Source organism: Mustela nigripes, chromosome 1 (genome assembly GCF_022355385.1).
Source record: "Mustela nigripes isolate SB6536 chromosome 1, MUSNIG.SB6536, whole genome shotgun sequence".
Lineage (NCBI taxonomy): Eukaryota > Metazoa > Chordata > Mammalia > Carnivora > Mustelidae > Mustela > Mustela nigripes.
The window spans coordinates 147,045,042-147,066,826 of record NC_081557.1 but is presented as its reverse complement, the minus strand read 5'-3'; the positions used below and the strand labels follow the sequence as shown (position 1 = coordinate 147,066,826).

At 36.8% G+C, this 21,785-nt stretch overlaps 2 protein-coding genes and 1 long non-coding RNA gene across 3 annotated transcripts in view; all 3 read right to left on the bottom strand.

The window, feature by feature from the left end:
• LOC132013875 (uncharacterized) overlaps nt 1-21,785 on the bottom strand; it is a 422,962-nt gene that overhangs the window by 110,752 nt on the left and 290,425 nt on the right. The gene's annotated exons all lie outside the window — the stretch shown is intronic.
• Nucleotides 1,540-2,540, bottom strand: LOC132013871 (ribulose-phosphate 3-epimerase-like). Its single transcript, XM_059394248.1, is given in 2 exon segments — nt 1,540-2,243; nt 2,246-2,540. Coding segments are annotated over 2 exon segments (684 nt in total). The 3' UTR covers nt 1,540-1,854.
• DCHS2 (dachsous cadherin-related 2) overlaps nt 9,270-21,785 on the bottom strand; it is a 258,187-nt gene continuing 245,671 nt past the window's right edge. Inside the window, exons 17-20 of the mRNA XM_059394233.1 lie at nt 19,083-19,213; nt 16,764-17,050; nt 15,735-15,867; nt 9,270-13,605 (exon numbers count right to left, since the gene is read on the bottom strand). Of these exons, the coding sequence (XP_059250216.1) occupies nt 10,988-13,605; nt 15,735-15,867; nt 16,764-17,050; nt 19,083-19,213 (3,169 nt within the window). The 3' untranslated portion in view covers nt 9,270-10,987. The remainder of the gene's footprint in view (nt 13,606-15,734; nt 15,868-16,763; nt 17,051-19,082; nt 19,214-21,785) is intronic.

The following is a 21,785-nucleotide window of genomic DNA, read 5'->3' as shown; positions in this document are numbered from 1 at the left end:
TGTTTAGTTGTCCAAACTAATTTATAATTTCTGCAATATTATATTTTGGTGGAGATACCAAGCATATTGACTTGTTTCTGGCTTTTGCAGCAAAGGATCTAATGTATCTCCATGGGGAAAGATACTGTCTTTTTGGGTTGCATATCATTATATTATTTTAAGGGAATTAAATGCCACCTATTCATGGCACAAACCTTTCCTAAGTCAAAATAAAAGGACAAATTTTTATCTTGTAGGATAGAAAAAACCAAGGAAGCTCTCATGTGGAAGCGTTAATGTTCTCATTTTTCAAACCTTATTTCTTAAAACTCATAGTAGCCTAAAGAAGTTTAATGACACTAGTCACTTTTTTATTTCCTGCCATATGTATTATATAGCAAGAGTATTGGCAAGAATGAAGTGACAGATAACACATTTGTGGTCAAAGTATAATCTGGAACACAGTTTTAAGTATTTAGTGTACGGATTAACTCTGTACCTTATCATCTTTTGGCCTACTTCATCTTTCCTGGATTAATACAATATATATCCTTGGGGTCAAATCCATAGTATCCAGAATATCCTCAGCCATATAGTTATGCTTTAGCATAAAATTAGACTGCAAATAAGACAATGTTACATAAAAGAGGCTTCCTTTGCCTATCTACATCCCAAGGGCTCCATCTGTTAAAAAAAAAAAAAAAGTACAAACCCAGAACTGCTGTGCCCCACTGGGTTCTTTCAATGGGACCAACCTGTTGCTGAGCTCTAGTATCTTCATTTTTTGAATGGGGACAAAAGTACCTGTTCTACTACTCTTAAGACTGATTTATGCATTTAATGAGCTTATATTGAAGGACTTTATAGGCTGCAAAATATAAATGACAGCTACTTTGTATTGAGCATCAATTCTACTATAATTCTGGAAATAGTATCAGAAGCTTTACAGATAGCGTATGATCTCTTTTAATGCTCAATATAACCTTACATGGTTATTATAATTATATTCAATGTATAAATCAGTTAACAGATACTCAAAGAGACTGGTTGATTTGATTTGCTAAAGTCAAATAAGTCAAATAGTTGGAAAGGAGAAGAGTCCAGATTCAACTCAATAGTACTTCCAAATAGAAGCTTTCCTTTCCTTTCTGTTCAAAGCTAGCACAAGATTATTGTTAAGAAAAGGAACGGGTGGGATCACTATATAACTTGCCCCTCCAGCAGAGCTGACAAAGAAAACATCTTGATAAAATCTATATTTGTAATTTTAGAACAGTCCACCTGAAATCCCTGGGCTTCATACACTGTGTTTACAGTTTTTTTGTATCAAATATAAGGTGCAAAGTAAAAGACCGATGTTAAAGAAGCAAGAATACAGTGCACCATCCTAAGCAGATTCAAACTTTGATTTTTCACAAGTTCCATTCTATTCATGTTATCATGCGCACAGACAAATCAAAATAACACAAAACAGGAATAAGGACTTCCTTTGCTTTGGAAAACCAAGAAATGAGAAGATTTAAAATGCAGAAAAAAAACATTTTTTTCATAGTAGCTAGTACACCTTCATTAAGCTTTAAGACACACTTCTGTTCATAACCTTAATACAGCCATATTTTTACTTTATAAAAATCAAGTTTCCCAGTAAAAATGGTATTTTACCACACTAATCTTTAAATTCCATCACTAAAAAGGTAGTTATACACACCAATTTCTAACCTCTTGGAACGTTCTGCAGAATAGATTTTAGTCACTGGAATGAATAGCTGCTCAGAAAAACAGCACTGCTTCAACTGTGATAGGATTTGATAGTCAATATTCTTGTCTTCCAGTAAAAAAGAATTCACGAGCATAAACACTGGACTCCTTGTGGTTTCATCGATCAAGAGAACGTTTCTGAGCAGCTTCTGAGCAAACATTTCTTAACAGGTTGATCACAGATCTGGGGTCATCATTCTTCATAATGGCACTGCCAGACACAATCATGTTAGCTCCTGCCTCTGCACATTTATGGATAGTGTCAGGGCCTACTCCACCATCGACTTCTATGTCCAAGGATGGGAACTGGGTCCTCAACCAATGAACCTTTGGCATCATATCTTCCATGAATTTCTGCCCTCCAAACCCAGGTTCCACTGTCATAACCAAGGCCATATCTATCTGATTAGCCCATGGTGCCAAATACTCAACTGTGGTTCCCAGTTTGATGGCAAGGCCGACCTTCATCCCATTCTCCCGAATGTCTTTAATCAACACCCCTGGTTCTCAGTAGCCTCAAGATGAAAGGTGTATTGATTGGCTCCTGCCATGGCCATTGGTTTGACCCACTGTTCCGGCCTGGACACCATCATGTGCATGTCAAAGAAAAGATCCTGGCCTAGCTGCTTTCGGAGGCTTTCTACCACAGGGTGTCCAAAGGTGATGTTGGGAACAAAATGCCCGTCCATTACAACCAGGTGCAAATAATCGGCCCCAGAGTCCAGCATCCGGAAACACTCGGCCCCTAAATTGGCCAAATCACTGTTAAGGATGGACAGGCCAATCTTGCAGCCAGACGCCATGGTGCTGATTCCCAAGAGCAAGTTACCTAACTTATCGGTATTGGTACAATAAGAGTATTGTTTTGTATTTTCTCACATTTATGTAACTGATTTAATTTAATTGAGTTTTAAAGAACCAATTTGTTTATTCATAGTCTTTGTGAATTTTTTTTTGTTTACTTGTTTTTCTAACTCATTAATTTGTTTTTACCTTTAATTTCTTTTTTCTTCTTTTAAATTCCATCTTCATTCTAATTTTAGTAACTTTTATCCCCATCTTGTACAATATCTTGCCTTGTACCTATAAGACAATATTCTATTTCCATATACTTCTTTTTCTTCTTCCACTTTTTTGTAGTTGTAATTTAGTTCTATTTATTTATTTATATTTATTTAGTTATTCTATTTATCTATTCTAATTTATTTCTATTGTGAGGACATATATTAAATATATACTATTCTATCACCTTTACATCTACCATCAACTCTACAGTTAAATATATTTAATGTCCTTATGGTGAACCTTCCTCAGTATTTCTCAGTTTCCTGAATCCATTCTCTAGTTAATGCTTCAGGAATATTCCTTAAGATTTTGCCAATTCATAGTCTCATTTATGACAAATATACTTAAAGATAAGTTTAGTTAGATACATATTTTTGGCTTCCATTATCTTCAAGTACCTTAAAAACAATATTCTGACTTAAACTACTGCTATTGAAAAGTAAGTCAATTTTACATTCTTTCCCTGTAACATGTTTTTTTAATCTGAAGATCCAAAGGACAGATTCTTTATTTTTAAGCTAATAGATTTTTAAAATATATCTTGGTATTGACTGCTGTCTGTTGATTTTTATATGGTGTACCTTTTTAATAGGTATATTCAAATTTTGGATTTTGTCTGGAAAGGTTTATTGACTTACAGTTTTTATGTTTGTTCTGTTTCATTTCTTTAGTTTTCTTCTTTGGGAATTACATTTAGACATGTGTTAAAAGTTTTTTTCCATTCTCCTAAATCTATCAACTCTACAACTCTTATCATTTTTTCAGTTCCATTTGATGTTTTTCATTTTTTCTTTTCCATTTTTTACTTCACTTACTATAGTTTCATTAATGTCTATTAGCTTTTTGTTCTTTTCAGTTTAGTCTTCTGAATTTTTTAATTTTTAATTATTCATTGAACTGTTTTTCACTTAATGTCCTCCTCTTAGCTAATCTCTTAATCTCTGAACTTTTCTGCTCGATTATACAAACTTTATTGTTTTTAGTTTTTTGGATTTCCTTTAGTTGGTTTTGACATATTAAGTCACAATTTTCTTTGGTCTTTTTTGCCATATTTTCTGATGTGTCTTCACTGTGCATTGGCACATTATTCAGAGAATTAGTCTTTTTGCTTACAATATATATTATATTGCAGTTATTTTCTGCTGCTCATGCTTTACTGAGATGAGACTTCCTATTTTAGGAAGTTACTGTGTGGGGTGGTGGCAGAACAGGATAGCTTTCCTAGATTCATGGCTCTAGAGCCCCCTCTTCTCTTGTTTTTGCAAAGTATTTATAATTAGGAACTCACTGAATCTTCTACTTTCCCTGGTCTCATTTCCTGTTTTACATCTAGGACCTCTCTCCCTTTATTAATCATATAAACTTAAATTCTACTTTCAGTAGATTTTACTTAGTGTGGGATTTTGTTCTTTGAGAAATTTTGGTTGTGTATTTATGGAAATTATGAGAACTTGGACATACCAGCATAATGTAATTTATACTTTAGTGTTTCTACCTTCACCTGTAGTTAAGGGAGAGCTCTATAGCCCTTTCCAAGTTTTGATAGTTATTCTCAGACCAGATTGCTAGGTTTCTTCTCCAAGAATAGACCTTTCCTTAAGTAGGTAAGTAGTTTTGGTGATTCTTTGTTTTTATACTCAAAGAAAATTAGAAATTCCTACTTTCTCCCCTCTGTTACTGCTAATAGTTGGTGCTTTTACTTATCTGCTCATATTCTAGAATTTGTAAGAATCACTTATCTTTTTGTTAAAGATGATATCCATGAGTTTTTACTTTCACTTTTCTAGACTCTCTGAATGTTTGATAAGGTGATTGGGAAGATTTATAATTTACAGTAATGTTGGCATGTTGCCTGAATTATAATCTAAACCATTACTTGGCTTTTGAGATATTAGATTACCCTTCTTCTCTATTTTTCAATAGTTTTGCCTGAGAACTATCTGTTGGATCCTCTTTCTTTTTAAAAAGATTTATTTATTTATTTTAGGGGAGGAGAGGCAGAGAGAGAGGATGAGGGAATCCAAGCAGACTCCCCACTGAGAACGTAGCCCCATCAGGGGTTGGATCCCCAGACCTCAGTCCACAACCCAGCCAAAAGCAGTCAGATGCCCAACTGTGCCAACCAGGTACCCCTCTTCTTTCTTTTTTTTTTTTTTTTTGACTTTTTTAGTGCTTCAGGAGTCAGTCTTGGGATCTTTTCTCTATTTACACTTACCCTTCAGTGATCTCATCCAATCCCATGCCTTTACTATTCATAGTCTGATGACTCCAAAATTTTTTTCTGTAACTCTAAATTCTCTTAAATCTGACTCATATCTGATTTTCTCCAAACCTTGCACTCAATTCATTATCAAGAGCTAGCAATACTACTTTGAATATATATCTTGACTCTGTTCACCTCCATTATAACACCCACACTGAGCTATAGTCATCCCCACCTGAGATTACTGCAATAACCAATTAGCTGGGGTAATATTATTGCACTAAACTTTTCCACCCCTACCTTATTTTCCATAAAGTCGCCACTTAACTCCTTAAAAACATAAATCAGATAATATCACCAGTGATTTCCGTTAACACTTGAAACAAAATCTGAAGCCATTTATTACAGTCTACAAGGTCCTGTAGGGTCTACTATAGACCTACAAGGTCTAGTTTCCTCCATGATCTCATTTCCCACTATTCTTCCTCCCACTAGGTTCTAGGCAATGCTGGCTTATACTTTCCCAAACACTCCCATGTGCTCTGACCTCAAGGCTTCTGTACTTGCCGACAGGTGTACTTTCACTGCTTTCCTCTTGGATCTTTATACAGCTCATTCACTTCATTCAACTCAAATAGCATCATATCAGGGACACCTCTCCAGAACATTCAACCCAAATAGTACTGCTGTATTCCCCTACCACCTTGTCAGTCTCTTCTTTGGTTTTCCTTAACTCCTTCTTTATTCATATCGTAACACTTAACATTACTTGAAAGCATATTTTTATTGTTATCACCCTTAGTAAAATGTAAGCACTGTAAATACACTGGCTTTTTCTGTTCTGTTGATTCCCCTATTCCCAGAGCTCAGATCCATACATTGCCCATAGGAGATACTAAGCAAATATTTGTTGATTATGCTTATGAAGCATTTCTCAATTATTATTTCTTATACCTTGTTATAGTGCTTTTTTGTTGTTCTAAGTTCAAATTTAGTACTCTACCTTTGCTTTTATATTTTGAAAAAGATCTTTCTCACTTTTATTCTGGGCTTTTTTTCTAGTTCTTATGATTTCCTTTTAATTTTTACTCATTAATATGACTGGAATTAATTTCTGTTTATGGTAACAAGTAACTTCATATTTACCTCCTCATTAGAATACATTTATTAAATACCCTGTACTTGTTTAAAATATAACTTTTCGTACATACTAAGTGTATGCACATATAGAATACCCTTCATAAACTCCTCATATTGTTTTTTATTTAAATATTCATAACTTTTGATTTAAACATTCTAGGTGTTTCTACAGAACTGCCCTCTCTTTTCATGTTGACAGAACTTGATTCTGCCAACCATGGAGCAGCCATGGTTATTACAGGATCTGAAATTAAAGGAAATAAATGTGTTTGGTTATGTAATGCTGCCATCTCAAAAAATGTGTTTTTGAACATGATCAATAACTTGTTTGTATTATATCTAAAACTCACAAGAACTGTATGAATATCATAAGGAAGGGAGAAAGAAAGAGAAAAATCAGATTAGAGAAAAATTTCTAGTCATTTGATTTTATCTAAAAGATTCTATAATATTTTGACAAGATCTTACAGATACTTTCTGCCTTTTGATTGGCTAAATCATAGAACTGTATTAGTATTCCTACCTAATGGGTTCAAGGTCTATGTATTACTCTCTAACCTTACAGCACCCCCTATGCCCATTCACATATGTACTCATTCATTCTAAGAAACATCTGTATTTTATAATACAAGTGGAGACCAGGACTTTGCCCTGAGGGTTTACTATCTAACAATGAAATCCATGTATTTAGTTTTCTAACCAAAATAATGCTTTCTCATCCAAAAGATGCACTTGATCATCTGTTATTTATTTGGTATGCTTTCTCCCTCTCTATTACTCACTTCACAGTTTTGGTTTAGCAAATATATTGGGTGAAATGAGGAAAATTATGTAGACCAAAACAGTAGGAAGTGCTAAATTGTCATCAAATAGCCAAGTTCTGAGTTTACAAGTGAAAGGTATAGTTTGATACTCCAGACAGTTTGGGCTGGATATACAAAGACTGCTATAGTTTTGTTTCTAATAGACACATTTCTTTGATCTATGTGGAGTCAAAATAATTTATATCACCAGAATTCAAATAAAATTCACAATATGTGAAAACCATTCACCATGTCTGTTTGTTAATCTGCAGTTTAAATGTTATATAAAATGTGATATTTTAATATAAATCACAGCTATCAGGCAAGCACTCATTTTTATAAAGGACAAGCTACCAGAAAAAGAAGACATGTACTAACATTCTATACTCTGTCCCAACTGGTTTTTAAACTATCCATTACTTGATATATGTGTAAAGTTACCTATTAAAAATTGTGTCAGTCTCAGTGCCAAAGTTATGTGGAGTAAGCAGGTAATCATTCTAAACTTTTTATTCTATAATTCACACTCACACACACTCACACACACACAAACAGATACCACCCCTTACCAAACCACAACAAATTTACCTTTTCATGGTAGAATGTATTCTAGGTCATTGATATGTAGGTTTAAGTTCACAACTTGATAAACCTAAATTTTCAGACAATGAAGGGAGATACTTGAAAGGAATAGAAAGGAAGAAGGAGAAAAGAGATCTCCACCCCTCCACCAAATAAAAAGATTTTTTGACAAGATGAACCTATGGACAAATGACCCAGCAAAATCTTTACACTTAAAAATAGTTTTTACAAGTCCCAACCTTTTGCCTTCTTGAATTTCTCTACCTGTGCCCTAAACCATTCCTTTTCAGATTGACTCTTCTGTTTCCTCTTCCAGCCTTCCCTCCTCCTCTCCCCTACCTCTAGAATGGGTGAAACCTACCTTCAGTGACTCATGCTGGATGCCCAGTTTTGGTCATTAGCCAAGCTTCTACAGCTTCACTGATCTTGGCATTCCTCTTAGACAGAATGATTTTCCATTCTCTCTTCCTAAGTCTCCTCATTCTGACCAAAGAGATGGCATTATAGATTTGGGAACTCACCTGAAACACATTGTGAAGATAAACCCAGTGCCATTATCTGTAATATCCTGTGAGAATCGACCAACGGTATTCACTTCATGTACCTCTTTGCTCTGAAGTGGATCACCATCTTTGATCCTTTTAATTATATTCTGTGTTTTTTTAGCTGAAGTTATGTGTAACTTAGAAGAACAAAACATGTTCGATGGAGTTTCAAGATTAATAGTTCATTTTCATCTTTATAACTTCTGGAAAACACAGCAAGGGCGAAGGTGCTGAGAAGCACAGCTCCTGTCTCAAGTGGACAGCCATCCCAGACTAGGTATGTGTATGTTCAGGCAGCCAGTAGTTTATAGGACATTTTAATATTCCTAAACAACAGTTAAATGACCAAATCCCTAAGGATACAGCATTCCCCCCTTTCTTTGCCCAGGAATCTGTTTTGGAAGCCAATTCAATGATTACTACTAGGACATGGAATTTTGATATCCATTTGGTACTGATTTACACCAGTATTTTTAAGGCTGCCAACAAGAAAGTCCAGAATTTCAGGCAGCCAAAATTCCACAAGAGACAACTGTCTTTTATTTTATAGCTTATGAATTTGGGGCTTAATATGATTTTCCACTAACAAGTTCTGTACCCCCTCCAGAGTGCTGAAGCCGGTTTGTCGATCAGCAAAGTAACACAGAACATATGAAGCAAGTTAATATTAAACTTGAAGGAGAACTATACAAATTAAATTGTTTACTTAGGGAAAAAGCACTCTAGTTGAAAGGGCCAACATAGGACTAATTGCAAACACTTAGCCAGTGTGTTCACATTTTCAGTTTTAATCCCACTAGCAGCAATGTTTGGTGGTGGGGTGGCATTGGATACAGTATAATAAAGTCATCAATTAAAAATCCACCAGATATTGGTGAGGAAGAACTCTAAATACATCATGTCTTCCGTTTTTATTAAATGTCTAGAAAAATGCAGAATTGTGTCTGGAATGGTAATAAATCACAGGCCAATAACTCAGGGAAGAATGAGATAGATGACTCTTTTTTAAACATAAGTAAAAGGAAGAACCTGGTTTAATTAAAAACAACAAAATGTTTTTGGTTTCTAGAAATAAATCTGTCGCAAAACAAGACTTCCATATATAATTAGGAAAAAGTCAGTACAGGTTTTCTTTTATATGCTCAAAGCAATTTTTTCAAGGAAGTCAAAGAGAGAATAAATACTGGACACTGAAATGATTAATTTTTATTTTTTTAAGGAAAACCATGAAATCTTCTTCCCTGTGTGCCGTGAAGAAAAGGAGAGACATGCATCCATCCTTTAATGTTGAACTGTTCCATGACTAAAAGACTTTCCCTAGGATTCTAGGCTCGTCCAAAAACCTTCATGTTTCACATAATTCTGATGTGGTTTTACATATGTGTTCCCAATCTAAGAACCAGCAGATATATAATTAATAAAATTAGCATAGGAAGCCTTAGAATTATTTGTCTACAAACCTACTATCAAACATGGCATCCTGCCATGTTTTCTAGTTAAGAGAAATTAAGTATATATATGAGGCCTACTGAAGAAAAAATACAGGAAATATTTCCACAACAGAGGCTCACACTATCAAGAAAACCATATCAGATGCTTCTAGACTGGACATTGAATCCTAAACTCTTACCACAAAGCCTGGCCATGTTGCCTACCATGGATGACTTCCAGACCATCAACAGCATCTCTGCTTTCCTAAAAGGGATAAGAATCTCTGATGGATCCTTAGGCTCACCAGGGAGAAGGAAAGAGCATTACATACATAAGCACCACACAACACCACTATATATCCAAAACAGTAGCTGTACAAAACAATTTCTTTTAACCATGCTGCCAAATTGCTCCATCGAATGACAGTGAAATCTAAAGGTGAGTATGGACAAATGGGAGAGAGACTTCTGACATCCATTCTTAATTTTTATAGTGGAAATATTTATATAAAAATCTTCATTAAAAATATAATGCTAAATTACTCCATGAAATTTATTATTAGATAATAACATAATTTTATCTAGGCAAACTATTAAAAGTGACATTGACTGGATAAATTATTTCACACCTAAAGTCACCATGTCTAGAAGGATATGAAGAATATCTACAAGTTAATCTTTAAAACTTAATGTCTTTACCTGTACCAGGTTATAAGACAGAGCATTGAAAAAAAAATCATCATTCTGTTTGTAAAGAAGGCCAAGCAAATACAAATATGTCCTGGGTGGTGGTCAACCATATACTTATTGCTGCTATCAATCCTGGCCCTCTGTCAGGAATTATACATTTCTGGTTCACTTAATCAGGAATAATTTTCTTATTTAGTACAGTCAAGACAAATTTCATTCTTAAATTCTCATTAGATTTCCAAAAGACACCATATTAAAATTCAAACTATGCCAAAACTACCTAAGTGTGGTGTATAGGGAAAGGAGAGAAATACATCTCTAAACCAACCAGATCTACAGAAAATTGCTTCATTTTAAAATTTAAGTTTATCGTTCCCCAATTCCTCTCTCCATTATTTTGGTCCTACATTTATTCCTTATTCAGTATTTACTAATCTATTTTAGGTAAAGCAATGTAATCAGCAGTAATGTGACTGGACTGCACGATACTTATTTTCCATTTATTTTCATAGAAACATTTTGGCAGTCAGTTTAGTTCATGGCGTCCTCAGAAAACCAAATAGGATAGAATATACACTATTTTATATACAAACTTGAGTCCTGAGAGCAAAACATAAAGGTTGAAAGAGAGGGGTAACTTCTCATTAAGGCTGTAAGAGATTTGAGTAACTTAAATGAGGAGATTCTGAAAACCCTGGCTTCATTTTAACCAATCTCGAAGAGCTAGCTTAAGAATGTCTTGCTCAACCATTCATGACCAATGGTAAATGCGTGCTTGACATCACAATCAGGTTATATTTGAACTTCATCTTTTGCTTTAAGTTCACGGCATGTACCACTCAGATGTGTTCCCGACGATTCCCCACTTGACAACCATGGGGTCATGGCAGGGGTCTGTGTAGTCAGCAGGAAAACAGATGGAGGAAAGCTGGGAGTCATGGCTTCAGGCAGAGAACTGAGATGGTAGGGAAGGGAGTGTGGGTATCTGGGAAGCACTTGCCCTGGGGTTCTGGCTGGCATCCTTGGTGGAACTGCTTTAATCCCGGGCTGGGCTATTGCGGTAATCAAAGGTGGTGGGAAAACCAAAGGCTTCTCTTTAAGAATGCCAGTTGTCTGTAAATGTTCGTCCTTTAATTTTGCAATATCGTTAAATACCGAGGCAAGAGGTTGGAACTTGGGTTCCCAGCTGAGGAGATAATCCCAGAGGTAGTTGCCTCTTACATCATGATTAGAGGTTCTCTGGGTGGGAAGAGCCATGCACCTTGCTTCTTGATCATCTGAAATCAAAATGGACTCTCTCCTGACATCAGCCTGGATGCTCTCTTTTGTCTCTGTCTTCTTTAGTGTCTGGGGTAACACGTTATTTGGAACACAGGTTGTGCCACAGCCTTCCTGATCTTCTTCATCAAATGCATGGCTGCTTTCTGCTGGTTCAGCAGTGACCACCACATCAGTTTCTCCAGACAAGCAGGAGAGCTGGTCCGAGTCCCTTGGGATTCCAGAGTCCGGGACCCTGGACTCGCGGTCACTGAGGACTGAGCCAGCATCCTTTCTGTAAGGATGCTCATTTATCCTCTGGATTTCCTTATCTTCTGCAGTCTCTCCTTCCACAGAGCAGTGGCCACTGGAGTTTGAGTGCCTGTACAGATTCACGATGTCCTTTTCCATGATACTTATTAAGCTCAGCCATTCAGGCAGGGTGTCTGCAGGAACCACCTCGTTACTACCCTCCTTAGTTTTCTGGAAGGGTTTGAGCATGCTGCCCTCTGTGGTTAGTCCCAAGCTGATATCTAAGGAGGACGATGTTTTCTTTTCTTCATAATTGTTTGCTGCATCTTTCTGTTTATGTCTTAAAATCAATACAATTAGAATGAAGACGAGTATCAGAAACACTAAAAAGGAAACTGTGAGGCTGACTGAAAAGCCATAGCCTGATACTCCTGAGAGTTGTCCTTCTGAGAAAGAAGACATGTTCACAAAAACTGTACAGACTGCAAACCTGGAGTCCGCTTTGGGGCTACGAGCAATGATTCTCATTTCAATGGCATCTCGTTCATGGAACTGACTTCTTATTAGGAGAGGTGCTCCAGTCAAATAGATATTTCCATTCGTTTTATTCACTAAAAAGAAAGGAGATGGCGTCTCCAGCAAGTACAGCACGACTCCATCGATACCCGCATCTTCATCGGATGCTTCCACTCTGCCAATCAGCTGTCTCACTTTATTCTTCTCTGGAAAATTGAAAAAATACTTATCTTGAGTAAACACAGGTTCAAACTCATCTATCCCTTCAATATCTAGCCAAACCGTTAACGTGGCTGTTGAGTCACCTTTGTCTTTTGCCTGAACTGTGAGACAGTATTTATTGTCATTTTCATAGTCAAGGACTTGCTGAGTGTGAATATCCCCTGTCACAGGGTCAATGAGAAAGGGATCATGGTCATGAGGCCTCTCATGAGTGCCCAAACAGGGCGATAACACAGAATAGGTCAGTTCTCCATACGGACCTGCATCAAAATCCAAAGCATTTACGGAACATACGGTGGAGAGAACAGGCACATTTTCAGGAACAACACAATTTGAGCTTGAGAACATAAACTGAGGTGCATGGTCATTATCATCCTGGACATTGATAAACACAATCGCAAAAGAAGAATGCTTCTTTCCTTCATCTGAAGCTTGAACAGTTACAGTGAATTTTGTCGTTTCTTCATAGTCCAGAGGTTTAATCAAATAAATAACTCCAGTTTTTTCTTCCAAGTGAAAATGCCCCTTCTCATTTCCAGAGATGATGTGGTAGGTTATTTCTGCATGCAAACCCACATCATGGTCATTTGCAGAGACCGCAGTGATGTGACTCCCCAGAGGGGTACTTTCCCTGACATGGGCATGATATTTCAGACTGTTGAATTTGGGAGGATTATCATTGACATCAAGTACTTCTATTGCTACAGTGGCTGTGGAGCTCAATGGAGGGAAGCCATGATCAGATGCGAGAATGACAAGCTTATGATTGGCAGCTGCTTCTCTATCCAGACTCTGAAGCAATACCAGGTAACCAACTTGCTTATAAGGATATTCCGAATGAATGAAACTAGTTTCCACATGGAAATTGTTCTGTGAATTACCACTGATGATGGAATAATCAACATGTGTGTTTTCACGGGTCCAGTCATGGTCAATGGTTGAAAATGTGACAAGTGTGCCTCCAATTTGAGCATCTTCCCTCAAGCTGAGATTATAATATTCTACAGCAAACTCAGGAGCATAATTGTTCATATCTTTTATTTCTACCTCTACTAAGGTAAGAGCCCTCAGGTCAGGAATTCCACCATCACTGGCCTCCACAAGAAACTGAATTGTTGATTTTTTGTCCAGAAGTAATATGGGATTGACAGTAAATATTGTGCCTGAAAAACAAGACATAGCATTTTAATGCCAATTCAAATTCTCTGGACCCAGGTTGTCAGCAAACATTTATCAAATATTTACTAATATGTGTAGTTATTTGCCAGATTTGTTATTTAAGTTACAATCAAAAGTAAATCCAAATAGGAATTTTAAATTTTTATAGTTATGCTTTTGTAACACTTCAGATCCAGAAATAATACTCCTGACATTCATTCTATTAAATATATGTGTCACTTGAAGATGACTTTGCTGAAAATGTCTCTTAACTTTATTTTTGTAATAAGCTGCCCCATTACCTTTTTTTAAAGAAAACGTATTCTTATTTGAAAAATCTGTATCCTATTCTACTATCATAGACACATGTATAGAGACATTCTAACATAAAGATATTGATTCTGGAAATACTGGTTGACATTCACTCTAATCAAATGAAGATAGTATATATGATAATACTGAGTTACAACTATTGCTTAATTATGGAGTTGTCTTTCCTAAAGCTTTTCGTTAATTCAGCAAGTGGATTTCCCTTAAATGAAAAACATTTAATACATTTTATTATTTTTAAATATAGAAATACATAATCAGAGTCTCACCATGAACTAAATTGATCTAATAACATTTAATGTTTTTTTAAAGATGTATTTATTTTTAGAGAGAGAGGGAGAGGGGCGGGGGAGGGGCAGAAGGGGAGAAAATCTCAAGCAGACTGCACACTGAGAGCGGAGCATGATGTGGGCTCCATCTCATGGCTATAAGATCATGACTTGAGCTGAAATCAAGAGTTGTACTCTTAACTGACTGTACCCCCCAGGTGCCCCCATTTAATGTTTTAAAAACATTTGAATCAATATCTCATTGCAAAGCTTATTAATAATTCAAGATGCTACATTAAATTAAGTGCTCAGAGTGACCACCTCACACACTCTGATGGGCTGTGGCCAGGAGAGCAGTTGATGCCATCTGAGCACATATACATCTCCCACCCCCGACCCTCCAAAACAGAAAGGGAGGACAAAAGAAGAGCCAAATATCTGAAATGTTTCTATCTATACTTTAGCATTCACCCACAGGCTGTGTGGCGACATGACCTACTTCTCCCTTTTGGAACACTCCATGGGCCTCCTACCAGTATTCTGTGATTAAATTCTTCTTTGGGGAAATCCTGAGGTAATTTTTTTTAATTAAGATATAATTAACATATAATATTGTGTTAGTTTCAGGTGTTCAGCCTAGTGATTTGCTATCTGTATATATTGCAAAGTGATCTCCACAGTAAGTCTACTTACCATCCATCGTCCTGAGATTCATTTTTAAATCAGCTCTCACTTATGAAATAATGCAATGGTATGCAGAGATGGGGAACACATGGTGTAACAGGTCCCAGGCCCTATTCTTTTCTAGAGTGTGCTCTGCTAGGAACAATGTTTTGCTAATCATAATATCATATCAAATTTAACTTTTACTATCTATCCATTGGTATGCTTTCTCTATGCAGTTCTTAAGTGTTCTAATCTGAAATCACTTGTCTAAATGCATTTCATCACCACAATGACTTGCTTTCTGATAAAAATATAAAGACACTTGGAAGCCATCAAATAAACTGGAATACCAAAATAAGTGTTCTTAGTAGAGATGCTTACATAGTTTTCTGTTCAATTTTTCTGTCCTTATTGACTGTATTATGCTATTACTGAACTTAATATACTTGGCTTGGAAAAAAAAAACTTCCACGCTCTTGTAACACGAAGTCCTCAGTACTAAATGAATCCCTTTGCCTTCATTTTGATTCTTGTTGAGGCCCAGGATAATTACCTAAACTGTCCTTGGTTGGACTGATGAGCTGGGTGTTTACTACATCGGGTTCTCTGAAGTTCTGTGCATTTGCCAGCACATAATTTTGCTTTCTAGCCATTAAGATGTTAGAGAAGAGAAATAACACCAGGATTTGCTACCACAGCATTCGATGTGAAGAGAAATAAGAAGGGTGGCATCTATAATTCCAGAGAGGTGAGGTGGAAACATTTCAGGAGCATTTGGAAAAGATTATTTCAGGCTTCTACCTTGTATCTCAAACCTACGGACACTAGTTGAAGGCTACAGACACCTAAAGCCACAATAAATAACTCACCATTCATTGGATCAATTGAAAATTCCTTAGAAGAGGAAAGGATTCTGTAAGAAATGTTCTCATTGCTTTCTAGGTCAGTGGCTGACACGGTCAGCACTGAGTACCCCAGAGGCACTGATTCAGGAACAGTGACCTGAAGGAAAAAGAGAGAAAGGGGCCTTGTGCTTACAGGTTAGAGATATTTTCAAGAACAGGGCCAGAAAATAAAACCATTGCATTCATTTTACTTATGGAAAACACACATAGTAATTTATAGAGTTGATATATTAAAACGTTATTTCGTACTCCCAGATTCAGAAAAACAAAGTTAAAAAATTTTCATTTAGTTTTGGTTTTTATTATGGAAAAGAAATCCATCTAAATTAGTTCTGCCTGGTAGAGGATAGTTAATAAGACCACTACTGCAGTATTACATACAGAGGATCATTACCTAGTTTAGTTTCCCTTCTGTGTTTATGCTGAACCCGTGCATTTGCTACATTCAGAAGTCTTGAAGCCCATTTCCAAGTACTTAGCTGAAGGCTATTATTGTCCTGACTTTCATAAACATACACTAAGTTCTAAAAAAATAAAATTTCCACTTTACAATTTTGTTCATGATTTGTTTCTGCAAAATTTTTATCAGTATATTCCAAAAATATGTCAAGGAAAGAAAGAGTCTTCCCAAATTAAGTGCTGATAATCCTGACCACCATATTGTCTGATACCTTTGCAAATATTAGACCAGTTCTGATTGCTATGGACAGCTGGACTCCAATATCTACAAACTAAAAAAGAAAAAAAAAAGATGCTATACATCTGTAAGAAACTGAAATGAATGAGCTCTTTCCTTCCATATGTACCTACCACAGCTCCAGAATATTGAATATACAACCCTCAGCATCAACTAAGGCACTAAAACCTGTGGCTACTGACTCCCTAAATCAGTCTGTAAACACTGGTTGACAACACAGTCCATCAACACTGTTACAGTATTCCCTATTCTTTTCTACTTTGATTACGCTTTCAGCATCTCCTGAGGCCCTTTACCTGGTAAGAATCTTGAGAAAATACAGGTGGGTTATCATTGACGTCCACCACACGGACAGTGAGCATTCCCTTTGTTTCATGCACAGTATCCGAAATTTGGATGAACAGCTCATATTCAGTAACTTCTTCGAAATCCAGCGTTTTCACTAGCACCACTGCTCCAGTATTCCGATCAATAGCAAACTTGGTTCCAGGATTACTGTCTTTGGCAAAATTGAAGATGAAAGCTGGATTCAAATCCCCATCATGAACTGATATCTGAGTCACAACGGCACCAGGCAAAGAATCTGCAATAGTCATGACCAATGTCAGCCTCCATTAAAATCCATCCTTTGAAACACTTTTCTTTAATAGTTCCATCCAAACATTTTAACTTCAAGTCCAACATGGTTTGCTGTTTCTTGGCACGATTTCTAATACAAAGCTCATTACGAGCTGAACAAAAACTCTGAAGAATTTATGAGCCCAATAAAGTGAAAATTTACCACTGGGTAGGGAATTGAGGAGGTAGGGTATATTTGATTTTTATATTGCATTTTTTATCATATCCATTCCAGGACCAAAAGACATTCTGAGCCACTTAATTTCTCTTATGTAGTTTCTGTATTAAAATCATATATTTGTGAAGGATATGGGTGGGAAGAAGGTTATTACTCAAAACATTAATATAAAGCATACAATTTTGAAACAAGCATTAATTTAAATGACAATATGTGTATAATAAGTTAGAAATACTTGGTTCCTTATACTTATTTTTGTAAAATTACTGCATTTGGGGTGGCATAGACTATGGAAATTTATCAAAACTATCCAGACTATGGAAAGACAAAGTATACATCATGCTAGTGATAAAAGTAAATCTCTAATATTATTCACCACCCCAAAGTCACAAAATAGATGGCATGCTAAATGCCTAACATACTACATTTGTTCTTTAGTCTGAACTTCATAAAAAGAACCTCGCTTTTAAGCTTACAAGTATGGGTACAGGTGGAGAGAAGATGTCAAGATACTCAGAACAGTTTCCCTATACATGAGACTCATGTAATTTTCATATTTCAGGCTTGAACATTCTGGATGCATCAACCACTCCTTTACCCTATTCAGTATGTGTTTTGATCTTTGCCCTTTGTTCTTGTGATGTGTTGAGAACATTGTTGCATTTTGATGCTAAGGCGCTGTGGTTAAGAACAGTACCTTCAATAAAAGCAAATGGAAGTATATCAAATGAGTGAGAGCCAGAACTGGAGAATTTTTTCTTTGTAGAATATTTTAGAGTATTTGTAAATATCCCTATACATCTACAAATATATGCCTCTGTGAGTGGCAGTTTCTTTGGAAACTGAACACCCTAAAATCTTAGAAACATCTTAGGAATAAGCTGGGTACTGAGAGGGAAAGGAAAGAGGCCAAGAAAGGGGCCAGCACTTTTTGCAAATTTCAATCATAGAGTTGGGTTGGATTTACCATCATAGCCACTGACTGTGGACAAACTTTGGGATTGCAGACGATGGAGTCACACAGCCCAGGGACCCAACTGGGATTCATTAGCATACTGTGTAAAATTTTGAATTTTCTACCTCTACCGCTAATGTGATTAAAATTTTTCTGTAGGGACACCTGGGTGGCTCTGTTGGTTAAGCTGCTGCCTTCAGCTCAGGTCATGATCCCAGGGTCCTGGGATCGAGTCCCACATGGGGCTCCTTGCTCAGTGGGGAGTCCACTTCTCCCTCTGCTCTGCCTGCCTCTCTGCCTGCTTTTGTTCTCTCTTTCTCTGACAAATAAATAAAATTTTTTAAAAAAGAAAAAAAAATTTTTAAAAAGAAAAAAAAAAATTCTGTAAATGCTGAAGTTGAGTTTACACTAGAGGAAAGCGATGACTTTGCAGTGAGCATCCCTTCACTCATTACTTGCCAGTCGTATACCACAAAGACCGACAGAATTATCAGTCTAAGGACATTGCTTCTTCTCAGACGAGCTTTAGAATGATCACCATAGTCAACAAAGTATGCTTCTTGATGGAGTACATTTTGTTTTTGAGAACTATCCGTATACACAAAAGCAGCTGTGGGGAATGACAGGTTGAGTCTGAGGAACCAGCCTCCTAAGGCTTAAAGGCAAATCCCAGCCTCAACATTTAATGTCTTTAACATCTGATATTTAACTTCTGACCATCCATTTTCTATTCTTTGTAAGATGAAGACAGAAGCTGTCCATGTTACATGGTTTGTAAGGAATAGTACTTATATTGAACAGAACGCCTGTCTGGTAGATGATATTATACAAGATAACACCATGATTCCAAATCGGCATACTTACTCTCTGCAATTTCCACTGCTTCAGAGGAGAGGAAAGCTGGGGCATTGTCATTTATATCAGTCACCTGTATCTTGATCACACTTGTACCAGAAAGCCTGGGCATCCCTTTATCTGTGGCTTGCACAATCAAGCTGGTTTGGAAAAGAAAGAAGAAATGTAATCCATTATCCAGAGAATTTGAAAAACAACACATGTATCAAATATCCCATTGGAAACTAAAAAAAATGAGCTGATTCGTTACTTTTATTTATTCCCCTAGCTTCTACTAAATGGCATCATTTAAAAATTTATCTCATCAGAATGGTAGCCTGGGCATGCCTAGGTGGCTCAGTTGGTTAAGCAGCTGCCTTCGGCTCAGGTCATGATCCCAGGGTCATGACCCGTGTCTGGCTTCCTACTCAGCAGGGAGTCTGCTTCTCCTACTGCCTCCCTGGACCCTCACCCTACCCACCAGCCAGCTTGTGTTCTTTCTCTCACTCACTCCCTCTCGCTTTCAAATAAATAAATAAAATCTTTTTTCAAAAAAGTATGGTAACCATGAGAGACTATGGACCCTGAAAAACAATCTGAGTGTTTTAAAGGGGTGAGGGGTGGGAGGTTAGGGGAGCCAGGTGGTGGGTATTAAGGAGGGCATGTATTGCATGGAGCACTGGGTGTGGTGCAAAAACAATGAATTCTGTTATGCTGAAAAGAAATTTAAAAAAATTGAGATATTAAAAAAAAAGTATGGTAGCCTGAAATTTATTTATTTTTGACGGATTAAGAACATCAAATCCAGCAAGACACCAAAGGGTCATGTGGCATTTAAAATAAATGAGCAATTTCTGGAGACAAATTGTAGAATTTAGTCTTTCCTACCAAGGACAACTTAAAAAGTACAAACACCAATACCCATTCTTTGGATAAGTAGATGGCCTCCACCCTACCATGCATGGCCTGGATATTACTATATATTTCCATTTTACTGTACAACAAAAGATAAAGCCATGAAGAGATTGCTTTGTATTGATATTCTTTTTAGATCCAAACTCAAAATCGATAGAAACTATAGAATTAAGAGAGGATATTGCATGATTAATACAGATACAAAATGAATGATTGGCTAGAACTATAGAGTAGGGGAAAAGGCCACGATCTGAAAGAATTTACATGCAGTGATTTTATCTCTCTTGGATGATGGTATAACTATCTCTAGCAACTAAATTCAAAACCTTCTTAGTGTCTTCAACTTCTCCATTTCTGTCACCAACCTTCCAAAACCCAAGTCATTGTGAGTCTTTCAGATTTCTCCTCTTAATTACACTTGGACCAGTGTTCCCAACCATTTCAGTCCTGCCTTCAGAGCCTCAGATAGGCTGATCAACCATCCTGCTTTGCCCGGTTCTGAAGGGTTTCCTGGGACATGGGACTTTCTAAGGTTTTTTGTTTTTTTTTTTTTTAAATGAGGACAGTCCTGGGCAAACCAAGATAAGGTAGTCTCTGTAACCTCATCTTCTCATCATCATGACCTGGAATGTTCCATCTTTATTATATCCTTTCCCATCTGGAATATTTGTTCACCAATCTCCCTACTGCAAGTCTCATCTGTATCTATCGATCTCCCCACCCACCCCACCCCACCACCACAACTCAACTGCTCCATCCAACATTCTGAATTGAAAACTGGACTTCCCTATTGGGAACTTATCCTTGGCTCTTCATGTCCATAAGAGGCAGTCCAGGCCTTGAGCTACATGACCTCCAATGACTTGGCTTCTGCCTGGAATCTTCTGACACAGCAGTCATCACCCTTTGTTCTTACTGACTGATTATCTGCCTCTCCTTGTCTTTTCTGTCTCTTGAGAGCAGGTGAGTTATCTTACTTGATTTAAAAAAAAAAAAAAACACATATATGCTGAGGGATGGTTTCTCAAGATTTATCTGAAATTATGAGGTATTATATGGCAACCAGGATTTAAGTCCAGGTCTTAGTTAACTGGAAAACCTGTGCTCAACAGTCTGAGTTCCAGTATGTATTTTCAACATTCCTTTCTTACATGCATCTATCATGCCCTAAAGTATAACCATTAGCTTTCCACTCCCCTCTAAACACTACAATAACACGAGTTGTCCATCAGAAGACAATCTTTACCTCATAAGTGGTTTTAGTCTTAGCCCATGGTTGATACTATCCTTTAAGAAACTGAGTCTTGGAATTTGACACATTTCTACTTTCTTTTTCCTTAGCTTACCTGAGGAGTGGTCAATCTTTCCAATCTTACATTTTAAAGTGATGTAAAATAAGCATCAACTCTTTCTTGGCTTAAATATCACTTAATAGCAAATAATCCCTGTTTATATACTATTCGTGGAGCACACAGGCTGCTTTCTATGCTATCAGAGCTGGGACATCAGTAAAGCCACTACTTGAATTTCACACTTCTGAGTTTAGGATTAATTCCCTGTGGAAAGTTTGTTTTGTTAGCATGAACATAAGTCAGGTACATATGGAAATATTTTACTAAAAATAAACAAATCATAACATTCTCTGCCTCCACAGCCTGCCCCTCCCCAGTGTCATACTAAAAGCTTGGCCAGGTCATCAAAATTATGGGTCTGTCAATTCTGCTATAGCTGCAATCACCCGGGTTTTTGCCGCGGTACAGTGTCAGGGGTTCTAAGTCAACTTAAAATGATGAGCTTAAGTCAGCTGAAATATATATG